Source organism: Athene noctua, chromosome 17 (assembly GCF_965140245.1).
Source record: "Athene noctua chromosome 17, bAthNoc1.hap1.1, whole genome shotgun sequence".
NCBI lineage: Eukaryota > Metazoa > Chordata > Aves > Strigiformes > Strigidae > Athene > Athene noctua.
Genome location: NC_134053.1, coordinates 3303265 through 3325486, shown reverse-complemented (window position 1 = coordinate 3325486; position 22222 = coordinate 3303265). Strand labels below are relative to the sequence as shown.

The 22222-nt window shown below is 43.1% G+C and overlaps 1 protein-coding gene across 5 annotated transcripts in view; it reads right to left on the bottom strand.

The window, feature by feature from the left end:
• The window catches only part of KDM2B (lysine demethylase 2B), a 118890-nt gene that overhangs the window by 64378 nt on the left and 32290 nt on the right, over nt 1-22222 (bottom strand). For 3 of the 5 annotated variants that reach the window (XM_074921431.1, XM_074921432.1, XM_074921433.1), the window contains 3 exons: nt 21963-22069; nt 12323-12416; nt 11272-11425 (listed from right to left, as the gene is read on the bottom strand). In XM_074921431.1, the coding sequence (XP_074777532.1) occupies nt 11272-11425; nt 12323-12416; nt 21963-22069 (355 nt within the window). Of the gene's footprint in view, nt 1-11271; nt 11426-12322; nt 12417-13194; nt 13222-15782; nt 15847-21962; nt 22070-22222 lie in introns of those variants that run through there. The other 2 variants (XM_074921434.1, XM_074921435.1) reach the window with 2 other exon arrangements.

Sequence of the window (22222 nt, the reverse complement as noted above, 5' to 3'; positions counted from 1 at the left end):
TTACAGAGCAATTTATGATTAAATTTTAACAACTCTGTGAACCCAATTCTGCAGGGGCTGAGAGGTTAAAGCAGTGAAAGGTTAAATGGCATGCTTGTAGCCACGCTTTAAGGCTGTCATAGCAGAAGAACAGCATCTTATGATGTACAGTTTTACAACCCTCTGTAAATTGGGTTCTTCTATTTATTCACAGAATAGTTACAGTGTTTACTGAGAACACGCAAGCTCGTGACTCAACCATGTCCATGACTAAGAAGTAAATTCAGTCTGTTCGATACACTTGGCTCTCAGACGTATCTATTGGCACCTCCAGTGGGGTTGCAAATCATGTCAGCAGTGGCAGTGGGCTAGGGCTGTGGAACTGAACTTCTTTCACACCAGCACCAGAGCAACACATCTTCAGGTAGCAACAATTTAAAATTCTTACCAGCCCTCCTTCAGAGGTGAAAGTTTCGTATCCTTTTATCAACTTCCTGAAGCAACCAAAAAAAACTTTTTCACTGCAAGCCCCAAGTGAAGGGATTTAACATTTCTAGTACTGGAGTTGATGAGACTGTTCTGACCCAATCCTGCAAGGGACTGAATTAATTTCAGAGGCTCCAAAGCAAGGGAAGAATTTATCACAACAAAAATCCAGGCATAGCAATTCAGGCTGCCACACCAGCTCTTCTGCTTCTGCATTGTTTGGTTGGTATGTCAGCAGCTGAAGGACTGGCTATGCAAGACTGTAGCCTCTGATCTCTGCAGTGAAAAAGGAATTGATCCTGCTAATGATCTGGGACCCACCGAGACCTGACACTTTCTTTTTTTCTTCTTTTTTAATGAAAAGAATTACAATTTATAAACCAGCAGACAGCAAAGCAACATAGGGGGCAGTCAATTTTCTCCTAACTGTGCAGTACTTCCCATTAAAGCTGTGGCAGCTTTCCTTCACTTCAAGATCAGTGATGGAGCAGGAAAACGCCATTCAGCCTAAAGGGTTCTCCAGCTTGCAGCCATGAAAACTCTCCCTGGCAACAATCTTTAGACCGTGAAGGCCTGCAAAGCTGTATCTGAGAAGTCCTTGAGCCACAGCAGACGGCAGAACTGGGCTTTCATTTAAGGGGATATTGGTAGAAGAGATATGGGAAGGAAAAGAAATCGGCACTAGAATTTTCTCCCTGGAAACACAACTATCATTACTCAGGATACGTTTTTCTTAATTTCAGAATTACAGAATGGTTGAGGTTGGAAGGGACCTTTGGAGGTCCAACTCCCCTGCTCGAGCAGGACCACCTAGAGCCAGCTGCCCAGAACTATATCCAGATGGCTACTCAGTGTCTCCTAGGATGGAGACTCCACAACCCCTCTGGGCAACCTGTTCCAGTGCTCAGTCAATTTACAGGTCTGATTCCACATGATAAATGTGATGCCTATAAAAAAGCAGGTGGCTCATAGCTCTGGCAGCTCTCAGTACTACTGCATCTTTCCTGCTCCAGTTCGAATAATTTCAGTTACAGAGTTGCTCACAATAATCCAGCTTGTTTATTACTTCCAAAACAAGAACAACCAACTAGGGAAGATGTTTTTTTTTTTTCCCCATGTAAGGGTAGCGTGGCAACTACATACATCAATGCTATAAAAACCCTTCACAGTTGAAGTAGTCCAACACCTCGCATGAAATACATCAGTCTGTACTACAAGCAAACTATTGGAAAAATAAAGATCTTCCTGAGCCTAGTCTTTGGGAAGGAAAAAAGATCCAAAGTCAAGGAAGTTGGGGCCACTGTTTCCACCATCAAAGATTTATGTAGTTGAGGGAAAGAATGGAAGCCACATGGCTGAAACAAATCTATTTCTGGGTCCCCAAAATCAACTTATTGGATAGGTGCCGAAACACAGGGTCAATTTCTGTAACAATTCACCTTAATTGTCAGCTTTAGAGATGAACAAACTGAAGCTCGAAAAAGTGAAATGACTCGTCTGTAGCCACCCAACTGAGTGGCAGTAGAAGACAGGTCAGAAACAGCCAATTATCAGCAGAACATTGCTGAGTCCTCACCACTGCTTCCCACTGCAGTTCTCTCAGCACAGATCAGTCAACGTACAAACATACTGGAGCTGGCAGATGCAACAAGTTATCTTAATGGAATGATCAACATCATTCTAAATACAATCTGTTAACAAATGTTTGCAGCTTAAGTAAAAGAGTAACTGAGCTGAAACATGGATTTCCAGTCCTATGTGACAGGTAGAAAGTAGATACTCTTCATTTTATAAGAAATAAAATGAAATCCCATCAATACAGTTGTTTCTCAAGTGTATGCTTTTACTACAACCACAGAGTAGCCACCTCCTATAAATTTTATTTCCTCAGTAAAAATTTCACACTGGAGTGCAGTTGGTTTCATTGCTTCATGCTCCTTGGGTTTCACTCTCATCACACCTTCCTTGACCTCTCAACTCTGCCCCCACTAGATGCCAAGGGTCTTTGTGTTAATAGCCACTCGACTTCCTCAGTAGTAATCCTGATATTTTGGGGAGAAATGTGAAAGGATCTATCACTGGCTTGAGCCAATGCTCCAACAAATGGTGTCCCAGACATGATAAACCTTCAGTATGAAGAGTAACAAACATGAATATAGTTTTACTCCTGTATTGTTGAAGAGCTGGTAGAGGTACAAACCCAAAGTCTTCCATAAAGTATTTGAGACAACCTCTGGTTCTGCAGATAGTGTATTTAATTCCATACTTACATTTATAATCCAGGTCTAAACTCATCTTACAATTAGTACCTTCAGCTCCTAACTTCTGAACTAACTAAACAATAGGTCCTTCAAGATGCACATATCTCTAATAATAAGATTGGAAATACTGCTTTTCATGACACAGTTCTCAATAACAAAATGCTGTAACAACAAAGCACTAAAATCCATCAGTACTGGGAAAATAAAAATAAACCAGAGACCAAGCAACAAACAGAAAGTCATTAACTGTAAAGTCCTTGGATGTAAAGTTCCTACATCCTAGGATGTAGGATCATTTCCAGGCATAGCTCAGAAATAGGCAAGGACAATGCCTGTGGGTACCATCCCTTCACTGTTGGACGGTGCTGAGCCAGGCACACAGCTATGTCCCAGGGAATCCCCAGATCCCCAGCAGTTCCTGTGCTCCCAGGTGCAGGATCCAGCTCACAGCCCCTCTGCCAGCTACAGGATGCAGCCATGTCAGAGCAAGCACCTTCTCATAATACAGACTTTTGGCTACTCAGTTGTATAGTGTTTTTCAGTCAGGCTGCATCCCAAAATAGTTCTGACTTGCCTGAGGAACGTATGTGCAATATTGAAACTGTAAAGAGACAAGCACCAAGAGGTGTATTCCAGGGATGTAGGACACTATGGGTAAGATTAGACAAAAAAGATGGAGAATTGACAAGGTAGAAAACCACAGAAAGATTGGCACAGATGCCACAAAGGGGAAAAAAAAAAATCCTGTTCTAATATTAATAAGGCTACGTACAGAGAAAAACTAAATAGGCCAGCACCAGAAAAGTAGAAGTAGGAGGAAACAGATGAGCAGAAAACAGGAAACAGTTTCCACGAGGGTAATATATTGTGGAAATAAGCTCTGAGAACAGATAAGCTTGGATGGCACATTCAATTCATTCCCACAGCTTAGATACAAGCACGACTCAGAAATAAACTGAGGAGGATGAATGTTCATCGCGACCATTTGCAAACAAGAACACCCATCTTCCCAAGTACAAAGGTTTTTAGAGAGGAAGACAGACCTCCAGAACAGGAGCATGTATGCATAAGACAAAAAGGATGGCCGAGGGGATTGCTTTAATACCATCCACACCAGTATGTCCTGCCTACCTCGTCTTCAGCTATGTCATTACCTTTCGGGACATGAGCTGACAGGTCTGTTGACATGTATGGTCACGTCACTCTATGCTGGACAGTGTGTCATGTCTGCATCTTTCAGCTCTCACCGGAAAAACTTGCCACACAGCCTCCGATACAGACATCTCTGAAGCAAGTGCCATCCATTCTCTCCTCAGTGAGAGAGGTTTCTCTCATGCTTTCTACTGTCTGCATAAACCCTGGTACTACTGCACAACCCTGCCTGTTTCATGGGTTAGCGCAAGACAGGAGATAACATCTCTCCCTTTGGTAATACTCTCAAAAACTGTAATATTCTCCAAAAAAGGGAAAGCAACACAGAACAAAATGCCACAAATTTAATTTTATCCTTAATGGTAAAAAAGGCACTGGAGTAATATGAGAAAAAATGGATTAAGGACTGAAAAAGTCAAAAGTCAGTGGAGTAAGATATTGTTCATTTTTGGTTGAAAGACACAAACAAAAGCATCTGCTAAACATTATCTGAGGCTACAATTAAATCCTATAGATGAAAGACATACACTGTGTGGCTTCAAGGATTAGTCATGAATTAGAAAACTCTTCCTCATGGGTGATGAGTTTCAAACCAGCCTGTGTCGGTAGCGGTTAAGGACTGAGTGAAGATGGAACCAGCCCGTCCTTCCTTCGCAGGCTGGGCTGACGGCTGGAGCTCTCGGGGCAGTGGAACAGCTCCTGCATGGCCACTGCCCCACGAGCAGAGTACCCCAGACCACACACACCAGCCACGAGCCCCCCTAACTGGGGGACAGGTGGCTTGGGGAGTACAGACACTGCATAGCCACTGTTCACAACCTTCGTTTCAAGCCTCAAGAAGATGACTGTCCACTCAGGGTTTTTCTGAAGTTCATCTTTTTTCAGTTCTTGGTGATTAACGAGTATTTTTTTCCTTCTCGAAACAATCCTAGTTTAGGAAGCCAATCTGACATTGAGCAGGAATTGTATTCAGGAGGCTCAGAAATACTTTCAGCTGATTTACAATTGCGAATTATTCCACCACTCCTAAGATACACTTGAATATTTAGATGTTATCATCTCTAGTAAATCAAGAAGGTAAAATTAACAGTAACAAAAGCTTTTCTAAACAGTTAAAAGAAAGATACAATCTCATTATCTTTTGAAATTTATAAAACAAGCATTATTAAACATTGCAAACTTGTTAGGTTTCAGGGGCCTGCAAATTCCTACTGTATCTTCAAGGGTGCAATCATCCATCTGAGAATAATAAAAAAGAATATTAACTTGTAAAGCTATGGGGCAAACAGACTACAAGCTCCAAGCCAAAACCATGGTGCATCTGTTTCCATTAGTAACTGAACAGATATTTTGCTTTGTGATATAGAAAGCATACATATTTTCCTGCAATTCTACAGCATCTTGGGGTGGAAGAGCTGAAATATATGTCTCAAAAATAAAAAGTAACTGAAGAGATAACCTTAGAGTGGGTACTACCAGCACATGAAACATTATTTCTCTCCTCTCAAAAGAAGAATGATTGCATCATAACAGTGTCCACAATCAAATGTATCAAGGAAACATCATGTTTACATTTTAAAAGTAAAAAAAATTACAAATTTTGCCCCAGCAGCACAAGTAATACAGCAACTCTCAATCTTACATCATTTGATAAGAATCAAGTAGAGAAGTGAAGAGGAATAGAACTAAAAATACAACAATATGCTGTCTCCTTCTACCTAAAAGCAGACAGACACTCCATGAAAAAAACCTCTCCTCTCCGATCCTCTCCACTGATCTTCATCGCTTGGTCCCTAAAGGTTCCAGGCATGGAGCTTCCATTAATGTCAGCGGAAGCTCCCAAAATGGGAAAAGCTAACAGCAACCAAAAATAGCCAGGCAGCTATGCAGTCCTAGCACAACTCCCTGCAAAAAATTTACCAGTCAGATTTTAATAGCCTGTCATTCTCCTTGATATAGAGACTATATGCTACCTTCTGGCCCCATTACACAATAATTCATCAAATACTGACTGGCATAGCAGAGGTGACCTACGACCGCACACTCGTAATAAGCAGAATCCTGTATTTGAAGCACTTCGAATCCTTGCAAATAGCTGCCTAGAGTCTAGCACAGAACATCTCTTTCTGTCCACTCTCCTTCCCCAAAACATTCATCTGAGGAAAGTCATTATTTCTGCATTTGACTGGAAACAAGAACTTTGGAGCACTCTCATGTTACCATAATAATCACCACAGGCCAACAAGAATATTTTGTTAGACTGTGGCTCATTCTTCAGCTCTCAAGAAATTAAGAGAGACTATAATAGCATGTTTCCATGTCAAAGGCCCCAAAGTGCATTATAAAAACGTAAGAAAAATAAAGTAAAACAAACAGCTTCCTCCTCAGTGGAACACTGACAACTCTGAGGTGAAACACAACTGTTATAAAATAGCATGGAGCAACACTAGTGAGAAGTCTGAAGAGGAATCACAAAGGAGTGCCATGTCCAGCTGACAGTAAGTTACCCTCTCCTGAGTTTGATCATAGGAATATCTAATAAATCAGCACTGCAAAAGTCTTCTACAGTATCTAATGGCAGTCCCTTACTCAATTTTCAGAAATATTAAACGCACAGTGACTTCTTGGACCGTTATTTTATGGATCATGTAGTTGTCCATTACTAAGACCATTACCATCAAATTTACAGAATAGACAAAAGTCACTCAAAATGTCCCCACTACTTGAGGATTTGTGCTCCCCCACAAACATTGCTCTAAACTACTACTTCACACACATCACAACATCTCACCTCTTCAGTGTACTCACATTAAAGCTACGTATTTGGAGAGCCTACAGTAGGAACATGCATGCAGAGTCAATCCAAAAACATAGCTGCTCATGACTCTACTGCCTCTGACCAGCAGCAGAGGCTCAGGAAAAGACTGTAAGGAACAGAAGATAGAGTAACTCTTGGTAGTATTAGCCATCTCCTCCCAAAGGAGCCAAAACAACTATGTTTGCCAACTTTATTAGACCAATCACTGCAAACCCTGGAATCCAACTGTATCCACAGTAAGCGTGGCAACCTTGGAGGTCAGTAAAACTGGTCTTCACAAAAAGAGAAGAAAATCCAAGTTTATCCACATTCTGGCAGACTACATTATCAGTAACAATCCAGAACTGGCTTGAGTTTGCCTTTTCAAGACACATAAAGATTACACTCTTACTCCACTTTATTAAAAGAGACAAATACTGCAAGACAAATTTTCCACAAGAGACTATTAGTTGGCCTGCATTTCTATGTCACAATTTTGCATGTGTAAACTCTCTTGAAGTGCAAGTGTCTACACCAAGAACATGAAATGAAAGGAAAGGTCAGTTTTTGGAAACAAGAGGTCTGGCAGGAAATTGAGGAAAAAAAGCCAACAAGCTTAACATATATCAAACTACTGCAAGATCTTGTTTGTAGAGGACGACAGGGAAGGAAAGAACAATATCCATGCCAGAGCTTCATCACTTAGAACCAAAATTACATATTTAGCAAGACTGAAATACTCAAAAGAGCAAGTGGATTGAAAAAAGAATGAATTTTTAATTTTGTGTATGCTTAGTTCTGAGCTTGGGTTTAGGTAACAACAGTGACGTTTAGGAGTACAGAAGAGAAACTAATGTAGTGTTCAGAGAATCAAGATGGAAAGGAATTCGATGCATAATGCACCACTTGAAACAAGTGGAAGGACAGAAGTAAAAGATGGTTTACAGAGCGTAAAGACTGGAGTGGCAAGTGAAGGGCAAGAAGAGGAGAAGAGGAGAGAGAAAAGGTTCCAGTGAAGTTATGCAGCAATGTAAAAGGACAAAAATACTTGAAGTAAAAAGAGAAGCACTAAATATATTTTAAAAACTGGGTAACGCATTGGCATTAACTTAGCAGGAATTCCAACAGGCTGCAGGGGAGCAATCGGGACGTAAGAGAACACGTGGCTGCACACAAGCCAGGAACACGTGCCTACCATAATCCAGAGCTGCAGAAATCTGAGGGACGCTGCCCGAACACTGGATCTGCGCGTTGCTAGCACGGTGATGAGAGACAGCTAAACGATTTCTCTGTAACAGCACCACAATGGACTCCAAGCACTTCACACATCCTCCCTGCAAGTCACCACTGGACATGCACACGGTACAAAAGAAAGCTACAGCACAAATAATACTGGACAAGCTCTAGATTTGATTGTGACTGATAAAAGTTTGTTATTTCCCTACTAAAACAATAACTGAGCACTGAGATTACGCGTTTCCTCTTCCAGATCATCAGTTTATACCTGAAAAGAGAAGCATACTCTATAAATAATCTCCCTTCTGTTTGGCATGTGGGTCAGACATGCAGCACACACTGACCACTACACCAGAGTAAGATGTGTTACCTTGACCAAGCTTCACCTGTGCTGAACACTTAACCGTATGAAAGATTAAACGTTGCTCATGGTAACATACACAGTGTTAACACCCTCGGGCCGTAGCATTCTTTACTAATGTCTTCCTGCATAAAGGCAAGTTCTCTCCCATCCTGGGAAAACAACAGTCAGATTTCTACAGAAAAAAATAATCATTTGTTGACACTGTAGCAGCTCTGGCTTCCGCTCCTCCTGAACCTTCAACTGTTTTAACATCTTGAATCTACATCTGGCCACAAACCTCAGCATGGCACAATGTGGTATATTTCCCAATCAACAATTATGCTGAGATTGGTTTAGACAATTATATTAATGGAAAAGGCCAGGTTCCTAGCTGATTTAATCACTTTACCACAGACTTTACCAGAGTTGATCATCCTTGACTCATCAGTGGGAACCGGTAAAGTGGGAGGTGAGAACCTGTAACGGTGCATCGCCTCTTTGGAGAAGTCCTATGGGGTCATCAGGAGTACAGCTGGGCTCCTACACAAGGCCCCAGACACAGTATCCCTCAGAATCCCAGTTTACTTCCCCCCATCCCATACTTAGGAGGGACTCCTAAAATGCTGCAAGATGCACCCTTGGCCCGTAACAACTCGCTGTGCTGACAATCCTGCTCAATTTCTCCTTGACATCGCAGCTGTGATCGTGCCTCTCAGTGCTTTACAGGGTTAGAAGCAGAGGTAGAAATTAACTGGTTTAAACTTAATCCTGAAAGGATGATGGCAGTGATGGAGAGGAAAATACCCTGAGGCCTGGTGAGCACTATAATTATGCCTTCTGTAAGAATAATTCCCATTCTTGTCCAAGTGGTTTGTAGTTTCAGGGATTTACTGGATCTACTGCTGATCCTAGACTCTCAGAGAAGCCTTCCATCTCCCACAAGCCTACAATCTCACTCTCTCATGTGTCTTGTTAACAGTCTTCTCTGCCTACTCCATCCTTACACTGCTATGGTCTAATAGCATTTCTAGGATCACCCCCAAAAATGACCTGAAAACAGGAGCAGAGCAGGATATTTTATGGAAAAGGTCCTTTGCTGAAATGTTCTCCATTCACAGTCCAGCTGAGCACCAGTTGTATCACTCCATACTGCCTGTGACCAGACCTGTAATTAGAAGGTATTTTCCCTGTGGATGAGCTAAGGCTGGTCAAGAGTTTATCAGGCTCAACTGAAAGTATGAGACATGCTGGTCTTACAGGCACCCAGTATCAGAACCTAAATACTAGGAACACTTATAAAGTACATACAAAATACAAAATGCATTCAAACATTAACCAATGTGATACACCCACAAACCAGAGCAGAGAGGTCGTAGGAATTGACCTGTTTTACACAGCTATGCTCAATTTGTTGACCTGGAACAGCCTTTAATTAGACATTTCCATACTCTTAAAACAAACATAGAAATAATGCCCTTTTACATAAATAAGAGATTTGCAAATAAGTTTTCTGAACAAAATACAGCAGAGCAATACCCCTTGAATCCATGAGATCCTTACCGAGAAAATAATTCATATATGCCTTTCAAATAGGGTATGGAGCCTAAAATGCCTGAGGTATGCATTTACACATTTTGGGCTTTCCCAAGAAAAGAGAAACTACAGCCAAAACCCACATTTGGAATCACTTCACTTCAGCCACCATGTTACAGTTGTGTCTGGTGCAAGCTCCCACAACTTGCCATATTCCAACTGCAGAGCATGGCCAGACCAACAAACAGTCTTATTCACAGGAGGCTCTTCACAGGGGAATGGAGATAAATACGAACATGCAGTAAATCTAAGCAAACAGCACAGGCACATTCAAAAACACCCAGTTTGAACAGTAACAGCACATTCTGACCTGTTTCAAGGGAAGACCTAATTCCTGTAACGGATTAACTCCTCCACCCTCAAAATCATTTTACCTGTCACCTTCCAGGCTGATTCTTACCAAATACTTACAAATGTGCAAATTTGGAGCCTTCAACTGATACTAACAACGCTCCCTGGCTGGCAAGAACACTGTCACTGTCTCCGCATGACCTGCATTCTCTCTGTCTCCAGGATTAAAACATAATAATCCTATCTCCACAGAGTAATTATAGAGCTGAAAAACTACCAACCTGTCTTTCTGCCATGTAGAAAGGCTACCTATATTTATTTCCCTGGCAGGATCCACTAGACAGAGACAATGTGTTATATCATTATAAACAAACTTACAGTCCCATAACAGTCAAAGAAAGCAAAGCCTAATATCATCTTAAATGAGAACTGTTACCGACTGCACCATCCTTAATCCAAATTAGGCAGGAGCAGAAAAGGATGAAGCCACCAGCCTTCAAAAAAGCAACTATTTGGTTGCTTTGCAAGAAGAGCCTGAATCATGCACCCCAGCTACTGAGGTAGGCAGTAGTAGAAAAATTAAGTGTGGCTGGGCTACTGGACGATGTCCAGATCTGAGGAGTTGTTTTCCCAAGAAGCAACCCTGAGGGAGCACAGCACCTGCTCTTCCATATACTGCAATATCCACTGAGCTCCATCAGGGAATCAAGACCCACCTCTGGCTAGAGACAGAGGCAAAGAAGTCGGTTACTGAACTGCAGGTGGAACCTGCCAGAAGAGATCACAAAAACAGAAAAAAAAAAAAAATCCAAGAAAGCAAACAATAGCAAAAGTGAGTATGACTCTGATGAGAAGTGGTGGACCAACAGCCCCAGAGACTCAAGTCCTCTCTCCTTTTCCCGGGTCCAGCACAAGCGATCACTGCACACACACACACTTCCTCCAGTATATTTTTCATCAGTCTGGATGGGTCAATTTCTGGAAAATTAAGTGCATTCAGTCCCTAACCATTCTTTTGCCACAGCAAATAAAGAGGTCAATACAGGGTTTAGACGTGAATAGTTGCTTTACAGAGAGCTGTTGGTCAGACACAATTCCAGCAATTCCAAATCCAGTTAGTTAAGAAGTGATACCTGAAGGAATGAAGAACGTATAGCCTTGTTTCAGCTCAATTCTTTGGCATCGTTCCACCCTGTCTCCCAGAAAGATATCACTTTGCTTTCCTGAGAGAACCCATTCTTCATAAAGTTCTAGATTCTGCAGAGTAGGCGGAATCAGCCAGAAGATCTAAAAATAAAAGAAAGATTTAACTATTACCAACAGCCAACAAAAATAAATAGCTGAGAGATTCCAACAAGGTTATCATGTGTTAGACAAATGAACGCGTAACACCACGTCTGCTTTCTGCATAAAACACGTGTTTTTCAGGTGTTGTACAGAGGCACACAGCAGACTGCAGCAGCAATTAGTCCATGTGCTGGAAGTGGCAAGATAACTGACAGTTCTCATCTCTTCCATGAAAAATCTTACTCAGAAGGTGCCTGCAGAGTTTACTTTCTGTTCAAAACAGATTATCAGTACAGTACAACTTCATTGGACTACAGAGATGAACAGTACCTGTACCACAGGGATGTTCAATCTGCTGTATTTATTTCAGTTCCCACCACAACCTGCCTATACTAGAATCAGAAAAAGCAACCTAAACCAGTAAAGATGTGAATGTAGCCATACCTGCTGTATATTTTAAAGCTTCTGTATCCTGTAATATTTCAGTTCTGGCATAGTGTTCATGTGCACATGAAAGGAACATGCAATCTCCAAAGGGAAACACAAGCCCTGACTACAGAAGGAGACTTGTGAGGGCACTCTGACCCAACAAGGGTACTCACAGCCACATACTGCAAGACACTTCTAAGCCATGCAGCACCAGCAAGCCTAAAAGCACCACCAACAGCAAATAACACATTTCATATTTTAAATAAACCACTGGTTTGTTGCATAAAGCTGAATGGTGTCCTTCCAGTTCAGCAAACTCTGCATACATCAACAAAGCTAGCTGAAAGACTGACTAGCCCCTACTCCCCCCCTCCGGCAAAAAAAAAAAAAAAAAAAAAAAGCAGCAACCCCTCCCCTCAGTAAGAGGCACAGAGAAATAAAAACAAATACCAAACAAGGTTCACCTACCTTCCCCCCACGGAAAACGTGATACCACACAGAAGTGCCACCAAAATCAATGTGAAAATCAGTGAAGCATCCTTTCACACTCATCAAACAGTACCTGTAAGCAGAGTGAAGGACAAAAATTAATCAGTCTGAACCAGTATTTTTCACATCTTAATTTGCAGAGGTTAACTGCATGTGCGATACTGCTTCCACCAATTAAGTTTCTGCATTTATAGTACTGGGATTTGTCTCCTGAAGTAACTATAACTAGGTTTCTGCTGAAAAATGCAGCTCTCCACATTTGAGTTCACTATTCATGCAACTGGAATGAAAGCTTTCAGAGTTAAGGAATGGAAAAACATTAAAAGTTATGCTGTTCAGAAATATTTCTTATGCCATTCGCAGTCCCCGGGGTGATCTGTTTAATGCTCTCCTTCACTGCTTGACAGACATAACCTTCACCAAAAGTTGTACACAAATTGCTTCAGAGAGCAAAGTTTTGAAAAATCTAATTTTCTTATAAATCCACCTGAATGTTCTTTACCTACTTGCCACTAATGCCGTTTATGCAAGGACTGGGGGACAGAAACCTCGTTTGGCAAATTAACTCCTTTTTGTTCACATTTCTAGGCATTTCTGCATCAAAATACATAAAGGAAACAGCTGGCAGCATCGCTAAGTATCAAATCCACTATTTTTAATGCCGTCTTGATTCAGGTTTTCAAAGCAGTTTAAAGTCGGCATCACTGGAAAGAGATACAAGAGCTTTCATCTCGCTGCATGAATCTCAAGCCTCCAGCCACCATCTGTAACTAATGGCCGAATTACAGCCGCCCTTCTCACTATAGGCACCTTTGCAAACGCAGGAAACACACACCACTTAACCCACTAACCTCTTTTCCTTGTTCCGGTCTCCGTTTCATGGCTTTTTTTTTTTTTTTTTTTTTTTTTTTTTGGAAGGTGGGGGGGGATGGGGTATTATGGAAACAGTACCAGAAGGGGATTTGTAAAAAAAAAGAAAAAAGGTTTCATTTAACTGTGTCTTTTTCTCATCACATTCAGGTAGAGAGAATCTCAGCAGTATGCAGACGGCGTGCAAAAGTCCCTCTAGATGATAGGCTGGAAAGGACCTTACCATGTGTCTGCAGAAGGCTGGCAAATCAGAGAGACTATAGGTACATAAGAGCCCGCTGCCTAGCAACCACATCCCGAGCTGGAGTTGACAGAATGATACGCAATGCTGTCATGAAGACAGTCAATTTGTGGGCTTCAAAAAAGGTCCTGCGCCTTCATCTCACAATTAAAACCTCTCCTTGTGCAATTACATGTTTCCCCTCTTGCCCACTCTGGAATTTTTTATTTTTTTTTTTTTTATCCTTCAGAAGCAGGAAGAGAGCTTTTTCTGCCCCTGGGGTATTTCAGATGCTTCAAAAATCACAGCTAGCCAAGAAGCTGTCTAGACTCTCAATATGCTCCATTTCAAAATATGAGTCCTTCCCTCCCAAATACATTTTTTTTTTAATTTCTTCTTTTATGTTTTCTCTACCAAGATGTTGTTGATTACAAGTCAGATAGAATTTAAAAACAATAAAAGAAGCCCAGAAAGGAAGCTGCCTTTCCTCTAGCCAAACTGCAAAAAGTCACAGATTGAATAATTGCTCATAAAACAAAAAAACAACATGGAAATTCTCAGTTTGTGGGCAGTGTTGAGTATTAGAGGTTCATGTTGGTTTAAAGTAAAAAATCCAAATCCTTATGGAATCAATTATTTCCAGTTTCCAAAAGGTCAGATGTAAAATACATCACACTAACAAAAATTTTCTAAGACTGTGCTACCTACCAAAAATTACCCGTTCATGTTAAGATATTCTGAAAGAGCATAAATGGCCTAAGCATTAGCTGGTTTTATTTATTTCCCGGTAGTCAATAATCTAAACTTGAAGCCGTCGATCTGTTTGTGTTCAGAGGAAATAACAGGATTGAATTCTCTGTCAAATCAAAGTGCTTAAAATTTAGTTTTGTGAGAAAACACCAAGGCAGATATAACTGTGAACACGCAACTCTTTTTTTCCCTTGTTTTTCCCCATTTTCCCTCTGCTTTCTTGAAACTCCTCTAAACACAACAATTTCCATTCCAATAAAGGTGGGTTTACTGAAAGAGCCACATATGGCGATTAATAAAAACCTACAAAGCATTTGGAAAAAAAAACAAAACAAAACAAAACAGTTTTTCTTTCCATCCACAAACGAGCCATGCCATTTAATTTCTGCTGTTAATCTTACAGGGCTGCTTTTGTCCAACCCCAACAGCTACCGAAAGGCTCAGGAGCCTGAAAAAGCGATCTTCCGCCATATAGCAATCTCCCTTGTTGCCAGAGTCTGGCACAATGCCTTTGCATTGACCTCTACAGCTTCCTCTTCCAATGTACACCGCAGTCACATGGTCCCAGCACAGCTCCATGCCACGGCTAATCTTATACACCGCTCGGCTCCAACCTCAGCAAGCGGCTTCTCAGCGCTAACAGCTGCTAATATGGGGAACAACTCAACTTTTCAGGTTTTTCTATAACAAAAGGAAAAAAAAAAAAAAAAAGAAGAAAAAAAAAAAAAACCACACACCAACCAAAAGCCATAACACAGCATCCATGTTGAAAGAAATCTAGAAACTACATCCCACTGCGTGCTCTGGTTGCAGCTCTCTGCCTTCAGCGCTCTGGGCCAGAGCAGGTAATGTGGGTTACAGGAACACAATCCCAAGTAGGGCACGGGGAGACAATCTGACCAGAGTTACACCCTGAAAATACAGGCGCTGCAAAAGATGCCCCAACTTTAATTTTTTTTCACAACTGCTACCACATCCAATCCCTGCATACTCCACTTTATCTCCCTGCACAGCCTCAGTTAGGGTTTTAAAACATGCAGCTGCTTGTAATCTGTTGTGGGGGAGCTTCCCTTCCCCACTGAAGAGTTTGTTTTATGCTCTCCACAAGCCTGAAATTGTTCAAGTTAATGTACTGTTATTTTGGAGGAAGGATTTGCAGTGTGGGGGAAAGGGGAACTTTCCCCCCAGAAACGTGGGGAATTTTGTTAAGAGAAATGATGCGAAGGAATATGGAGTAACCTGCAAACTCACAGGGAAGAACAAACACAGAGATTCCCCCCCCAAAAAAAGAGAGGGAGAGGATACAAACGAAGGTAAACCACTAAGCAAACACAGAGAGCTGGGAACACAGAAACAACACAGAGACACCGCTCCATAAGCCAGCGCAGATACCACACTCCCAGGCAAACCCACAATGCACTCGCCACGCATAGCTACAAACCCGCAAGCAAACAGAGAAACAAAGACAGCGACAGACACGCCGGGATGCGAAGGCACACAGGCGCAGGCACACACACCCGGGCAGGGGGACGCAGAGGCGCAACGTACATGCACATGAACTCGGGGGAGACGCGCGAGCACACGCAGAGGCAGCATTACCCTGAGCTTAGCTCCTTTTCTCTCGCAATAGGTACAGCGCACCATACGGCTCTATTCCCTCTGGCATTGCGAGGGCTCCCCTGCCACTGAGCTCAGCCCATAAACCACTCCCAAACCCCAGCAGAGGCTTCTGTTTTTTGTTCGGGCCAATGAGAAAAGTATAGCTCACTCTTCCTTCCTCCCAGGAGCAGCGCCGGCTGGTTGAAATCCCTAAGCCTGAAACCGAATACCACAAACCCATGAGCCAACTGCAAGTGCCAAACCGGGGAAAAGGAGCAGGCCCTGCTCTGGGCGTTCGCTGGCTCGCTCCCTCCTCTCCCCCAGGCGGGAGAGGTGCTCCCAGGCGTCGGACGAGGGAGGCTGCGGCGCTCCCCGGCAGCATCCCGGGGTCCCCTTCTCCCAGGCCTCGCCTCACAGCATCTGGAAGCGGGAGCTGGAAGGACCCGGCAGGAAACAATGGCTACCTTTGGGCGACTCCGCAGGCTAACGGCCTGACCCGCACTCAGCAACACTCCCACACTGGGGCCCTGTAACCCAAAGCCACAAATTACGCTGCAAAACAAAAGAAACCATTGTCACCCGGGAGACACGGGGCCAGCCAGCCCGCTCGGCCCCTCTGCCACCCCCCCCGGGAGCGGGCGGCCTCTCCCCCACACCGCAGGGCCCGGGGGATTCTCCCCTCGGGGAAAAGCCCTCAGGGAGGGCAGCACCCACCTCCACCCAGCGGGGCCGGCCCTGCCCGTGGAGGGGCCCTGCAGAGCCGGGGGGGGAGGCATGGTCCGGGGGACCAGGACCAGGCAGAACCGCCCCCCCGGCCCCCTTTTCCCCCGCAGGAGCGGGGCAGCAGGGCTGGGGTAGCCAGGGCTTCCAGCCTGAAGTAAAAGCAAACCACCACCTATCGAGACCAAACAGTAACTAATCATTAAACAGGGTGCGTGCAGCAGGCGCTTCAAAAGCACATGAAAGACCCGGTTCCTGCCCTGAGGGGGTTACGATCTGAGTCAGTCAGACATAAACAACACCCAAGATAAGAGAAAGCCTATTTTCTGCGAGATGCGCCGGCGATTTTGTGAAGCGACTGCAAATTACACTCACAGATCACGCTGGGACCAAAGTAAGGGGCAACACTTTCCTCATCCCACCCTTGCCCCGGTCCCATCCGAGGTGAAACGCCAGGCTGGTGTGCGCGGGGTGGGTTCACACCTCAGCGTACCGCTGCCACGAGTGGGGACTTCACAGGGAAAGCGTTATTTACCTTCCAGCCGTCAGATTTTGGCATGAACAGCCCACGTAGAGGCTCAGCAGAACTGCACCCAGCTACCATCTCAGGCTGCCTGCAAGCCTCGTTGCTGTGGCGTGTGTTCAGCTACCGCTGGGAAGGTTACCTTTGAACTTTAAGAATTAAGAGGCTTTTTTTTTTTTTTTTTTTTGATTGGAAGGTTAAATTTCTGAGAAGACACCCGCCACTGCGAGGAAATGAACCAAGCTGCCAGTTCACAGAGAGCTGGGCCTGTCTGCCCCTGGAACAGCGTTTTGGTATCAGTGAGAACACGACTCGTTTCTCCGTCCCTGTGACATGGCTGTTCAGCTCCAAGCTCACCACAGACCATTTTAAATGCTGGAGCTTATTTCAGTTACATGTGTGATGCTGCAAGTCCTCCAAGCTCTACACAAAGGAGGATTTGAGACTAATGCAGTGACTTGAAGACATTAAATTTTATTTACTTTGCTAGCTTGGAAAGTTTTAATAAGAACTTGGGCTTATTGGTCTAATTTTCTTGTACTTAATTATATTTATAGAGCAGTTTTGTATCACAAGCAAATCACAAATTACATATAAAGTGCATACGAGTATCTCACATGCATAAGACTGCATCAGGTTGTGTTGCAGGACCTGTGAGCTCCCTCAATTCAAAGGGCAATCTCTGTCTCCAGAGGCACACCCTCAGCTTCTAATTAGACCGCAGCTCAGCAGAGTATTTTAGCATCTGTTTAAATCCATCCCTATTTAGTAAAGGAATTAATAGAAAGGAATGGATGGCTGAATAACAGCCTAGGAGAGGGAATATAAGGCTGAGTACATGGTAACAGAGCATCATCCTTCTGTGAACAGGTAGATGTTTCATGCAAAATACCCCATCCTTAACTGAAGGACAGCAGCAATATAAAGACCTATTATAGCAGTGTTTAGGTATCTTAAGTAATAGGAAGAATTTTGAAGGAAAAAAAAAAAAGTGTTGTAGTGAGAGAGGCTTTCGTTTGCATTTGTTCCATAGCACAAACTTTATCAAGTTGTTAGAAGTGCCTGTTACTATTTCTATAGCCATCATGTCCTGGCACAGCAGCTATTTCACTGCCACTGCTTTGGAAATAATCTTGCAAGGCTACAAACACAAAACCTAATAAAGGGGATAATAATTCCAGCAGGACTGTTTTGATAAATGAGAAATCAAATTAGTACTTTATTTTTTGTTTGATTCAGGTTCAGCTGTATCCAGATTGCTTCAGTCCTGGTTGAATTTAAACAGAAAACTAAATCTGAGCTTGTTCTGAGCTACCTGAAAATAGTTATGGTGCACCATGATGAAAGGAAGCACTTCAGAGCCCCGTTCAGTTTCCTTTTGTCACAGTTTCCTACCCTTAGGATTTGCAGTACCACAGACATCTGACGTGATCTAACAAGCTTCTGCCCCTAAAAGGTGACGTTAGAACAGCGCTGCCTTTTCCTCCTACCTTGGCTCCTGGTTACACAGCACGCTGCCCGCTCTCACGCAGGCTCCCACGTTTGTGCAGCCCTTTGCAGGAACCTGCACCCAGGGATGTGAAAGAGGAGAGGCAGGAGCAGGTTGCCTCGGTAGCAGTGAGCTGCTCGCTCAGCTCACCCCGTGTCTCATGGCCCTGCACCTTGTGTGAACTGAAAAGGGGTTTGTCGATGAGCCCACTGCTATGGTTTTTTCACACTTCTGCACTGCCCATCAGTTGGCGGCAAACATTTATGCAGCCATGTGGTGGTTTGGATGGCCTGAAAAGTAACCAATTTTTCTTCTTTATTTCCAAGTCGGTTTTCAGCCAGACCAGCCCCCAGTCCAGTTTACTCTGCAGCTGCACAATGGCGTGTTCAAGTGATGAGGGTGGAACAATGTGGGCATGGGACTGTTTTTTCAGGGGCAATGCCAACTTATACCAGTTTGAAGTTTGTCACACTACAATCTCAGCTAGCCATCCCCTTAATTTATGTTGGTTTACTGCTTAAGAGGTGGTACTTGGAAAGTTTTACATATTTTTGACATAAACCATTTCCCCACTTAATTCAGTCCTCTAAGGCTCCTACTAGGTAAGTAGTCATTTACTTACAGACAGAAAAATAACCTCATTACCCAGAATTTTTTAAAAAAGTTAATGGTGCAAGTCCAAGTGAAAGCCAGGGCGGTCTCCAGCGCGCGTAGTGCTCCTGGTAACTGAAGCAGCGCAGCAGATGGAGCGTTCTCTAACTTCACTCCCAGCACGGAACTTGACGTGCAGGAGCCAAGACAGACATTTGTGTCTGGTAATGCCATCTGTGTCTGCAAAACCGCAACGCTTTCGCTGGAGTGCTTTTTGTTTATAGGGAACACGTTAATGGTGGGTATTGCATACTGCAAACTCTTAGTATTATGAGAATGCTAAGAACAAGAATGAAATGAAACAAGCCCATTTCTGAGCAACAACAGTCATTAATAAAGCATATGAATATTGACGATTCACATAAAAGAATGGGCAGCATGAAACAAGTGACAGCACTGACATTTAGCTCCACAACTGAACACGATCTCTTTAATAAGGGCTTATACCCTCTGGGTACTCACAGCAATAGCTGGGACTAATATCTGTACAGGAAAGGGCCAATCTGAATTTCCAAAGATGGAGAAAGCTAACCTCTTGAGGAGTTCATATTTTAACTGGACAAGTTCACGGAAAAGAAGTCTCTTGAGAGTCACTAAGCACACAGAAACCACCTCCACCTCAGGACAGCCCCTGCCTGAACTGCAGAGCGTGGAAGTTCAGAAGATAATTTTAAGAGGTGGCATCATTTTATGCTCACACTGTTCTTACACTCCTCCCAGGGTATCTATGACAGCACCCAACAGCAGACAGGTCACTGAGCGCCACGGATCTTTGTCCCGATCCAGTACAACTTCCCTTGTACTCCTTGACTGTCAATGTTTGTTATTGCTTTTATCTTTGTTGCTTCTTCAGACTGATGAGGGGTTTGTGCCAACAGTGCTGCAAAGCAGCTTTCTCTAGTCTTTATGCCAGATGATGCTCACTAGCAACATCCTCATCCCTCCAGCTGCATCACCCTTGCCTTTAACTCTCATGCATGGTAACTCCTTTTCCCCACATCAAACTCCATTGTCACACTGCAAGTGCTTACAGTCTTTCACTGTTTAGCTTTCCTCTACCTATCACATCTACTAGTTTATCAAGCTGTCAACCTCCACCTTCACTTTGCCAGTGACAGCAACCTCAGTGGCTCTGTGTCTGCTTCTTCATCAGGCATCTCCTTCCTTTCTACCAGGCCATCCCCCACACATGGGAAAAGCTCCATGTCAAAATCTGTTGAATTGCTACTTCTCTAAAATCCCTCTTTGAAACCTACCATCTGGCATTTCATGATGCAAGTAGTGAACTGCAAGAGTATACTCTGCTTTTTCTGCTAAATTCTGTTAGTCATGTTGCTACCTTATCCTTTAAACCATCTCTGCCTTGCTTTGTTTACTTGTTACATTTTTTTCAGCATCTGGAGTGTGCCTGCTCTAGGAGAGGGATCGTTTTCTTTACTTCTTAACATGTACAATCCATGAATTCTGAAGCCCTGAATCCTGATTTGGTTTCTTAGCTCTAGCAGATTATAAATAATGTTATTTTATAGACTAACCACTTGGGAAGCAAGTTGGCTGGGTTCTATTTTCTGCTCTGCCACTGACTTACTGTGTGACCTTAGGCAAGTCACTTAGGACATTTCCAAATGCATATGTGAAATTTGGCACGCCTATCCAGATCTAGTTACCCTAACAAGCATCTTACGCCTCAGAACTTGGGAGTATCTTTAGCTTCCACTGAAATCGATGGTGCTGAGCATATCGTAGGACCAGGCTTCCCCATGATGCCTGCCACAGAGGCTCCTCTATTATGCAGACCTTTACCTTCCAAACTGTTTATTTTTACAGAATGAGAGTAAATGCTGTATATCACTTTCTGACTGCCCACTCCTCTGTAGATACTGGTACCAATTTATTTGAGACATTACAGTTTGGAAGGAGTTCTGAGCGATTTGTAAAACACTAGAGGTTGGTTCAACAGCAGAGCCCGGGAAGCGCCAGCATTAGGTCTGGCCAATAGAAAATGCCTCTAAAACAGAAACACCAGCAAAGGGCTTCCAGGATTCTATGGTGTTCATCAGCCATACAGGTCAATAGCTATTATACTGTTAACAGTAATCCCCATCTCAGTGGTAGTAATTCCTATGAAACTTACAGTGCACATTTTCAGGTCCCCAAAATAGTTCCCTTTTCCCATCATCATATAAAAAGTTTCAAGGAAGACATTCAAACAGAAGAAACAGGAGAGGTTATGCTATCACAACTTGCCCAAAAAACTAGACCCAAGATAGGCAGAAGCAGGACAAGCCACTCTGTGTTTGGTCTCAAACCTGCCCTGGGCAGGTCCCCCAAACCAAGAAACACGGCCTATATATAATCAGTCCAGTATTGGACCTTGCTGTTGAAAAAGTCAACAGAAAAATAAAATGGCATGAAGGGCAGTGATGAGTTTTTGGGGAGACACATACCTATTAAAAATGGACTTCAAGTTCATTTCACAAAGCATCTCTCAGCTAATAATTTTGGAGCCATTAGTAGTTTAGAACCTGGGAAGGATCTGAACCCAGCCTACAGAAGGACTTTGACTCCACTGTGTGAACTGTGTGACACAGCTGCATCCTGTGAAGTGATTTCTTTGGAGAGTACTTTTGGAGAATTTACTCTGTAAGGTCAGTCTGCCATATTCAAAACAGTTGCTCAAAACTGAAAAATGAAAATGCACTTTTCAAAGAGATTTGATTGAAGATTGTATTCAGTAAACTGGAAATTAATCAAGGAGGTCAAGAGTAGAGCTTTTTAAAGCCTTAAACAAACTTACTTTTTCACTTTGGGGTATTTCATCTCTGAGATAGCATTAGTAGCATCCGTCTGTCTCGCCTTCAAATGCTGTGGCCACATATTATCCACCCAGTCAACCAAGTCCACCTGAAAGCCCCACCAAAATCAATTGTTAGTTACTGAACACATGGCAGGATATACTTCTGTTGGCTAAAACTCTAACAATGACAGAAGCAGCAGATGCTTGCAGACAGGAAGAACCTCAGTGTTCAGCAAAAATCCTATGGACCCAACATGTAA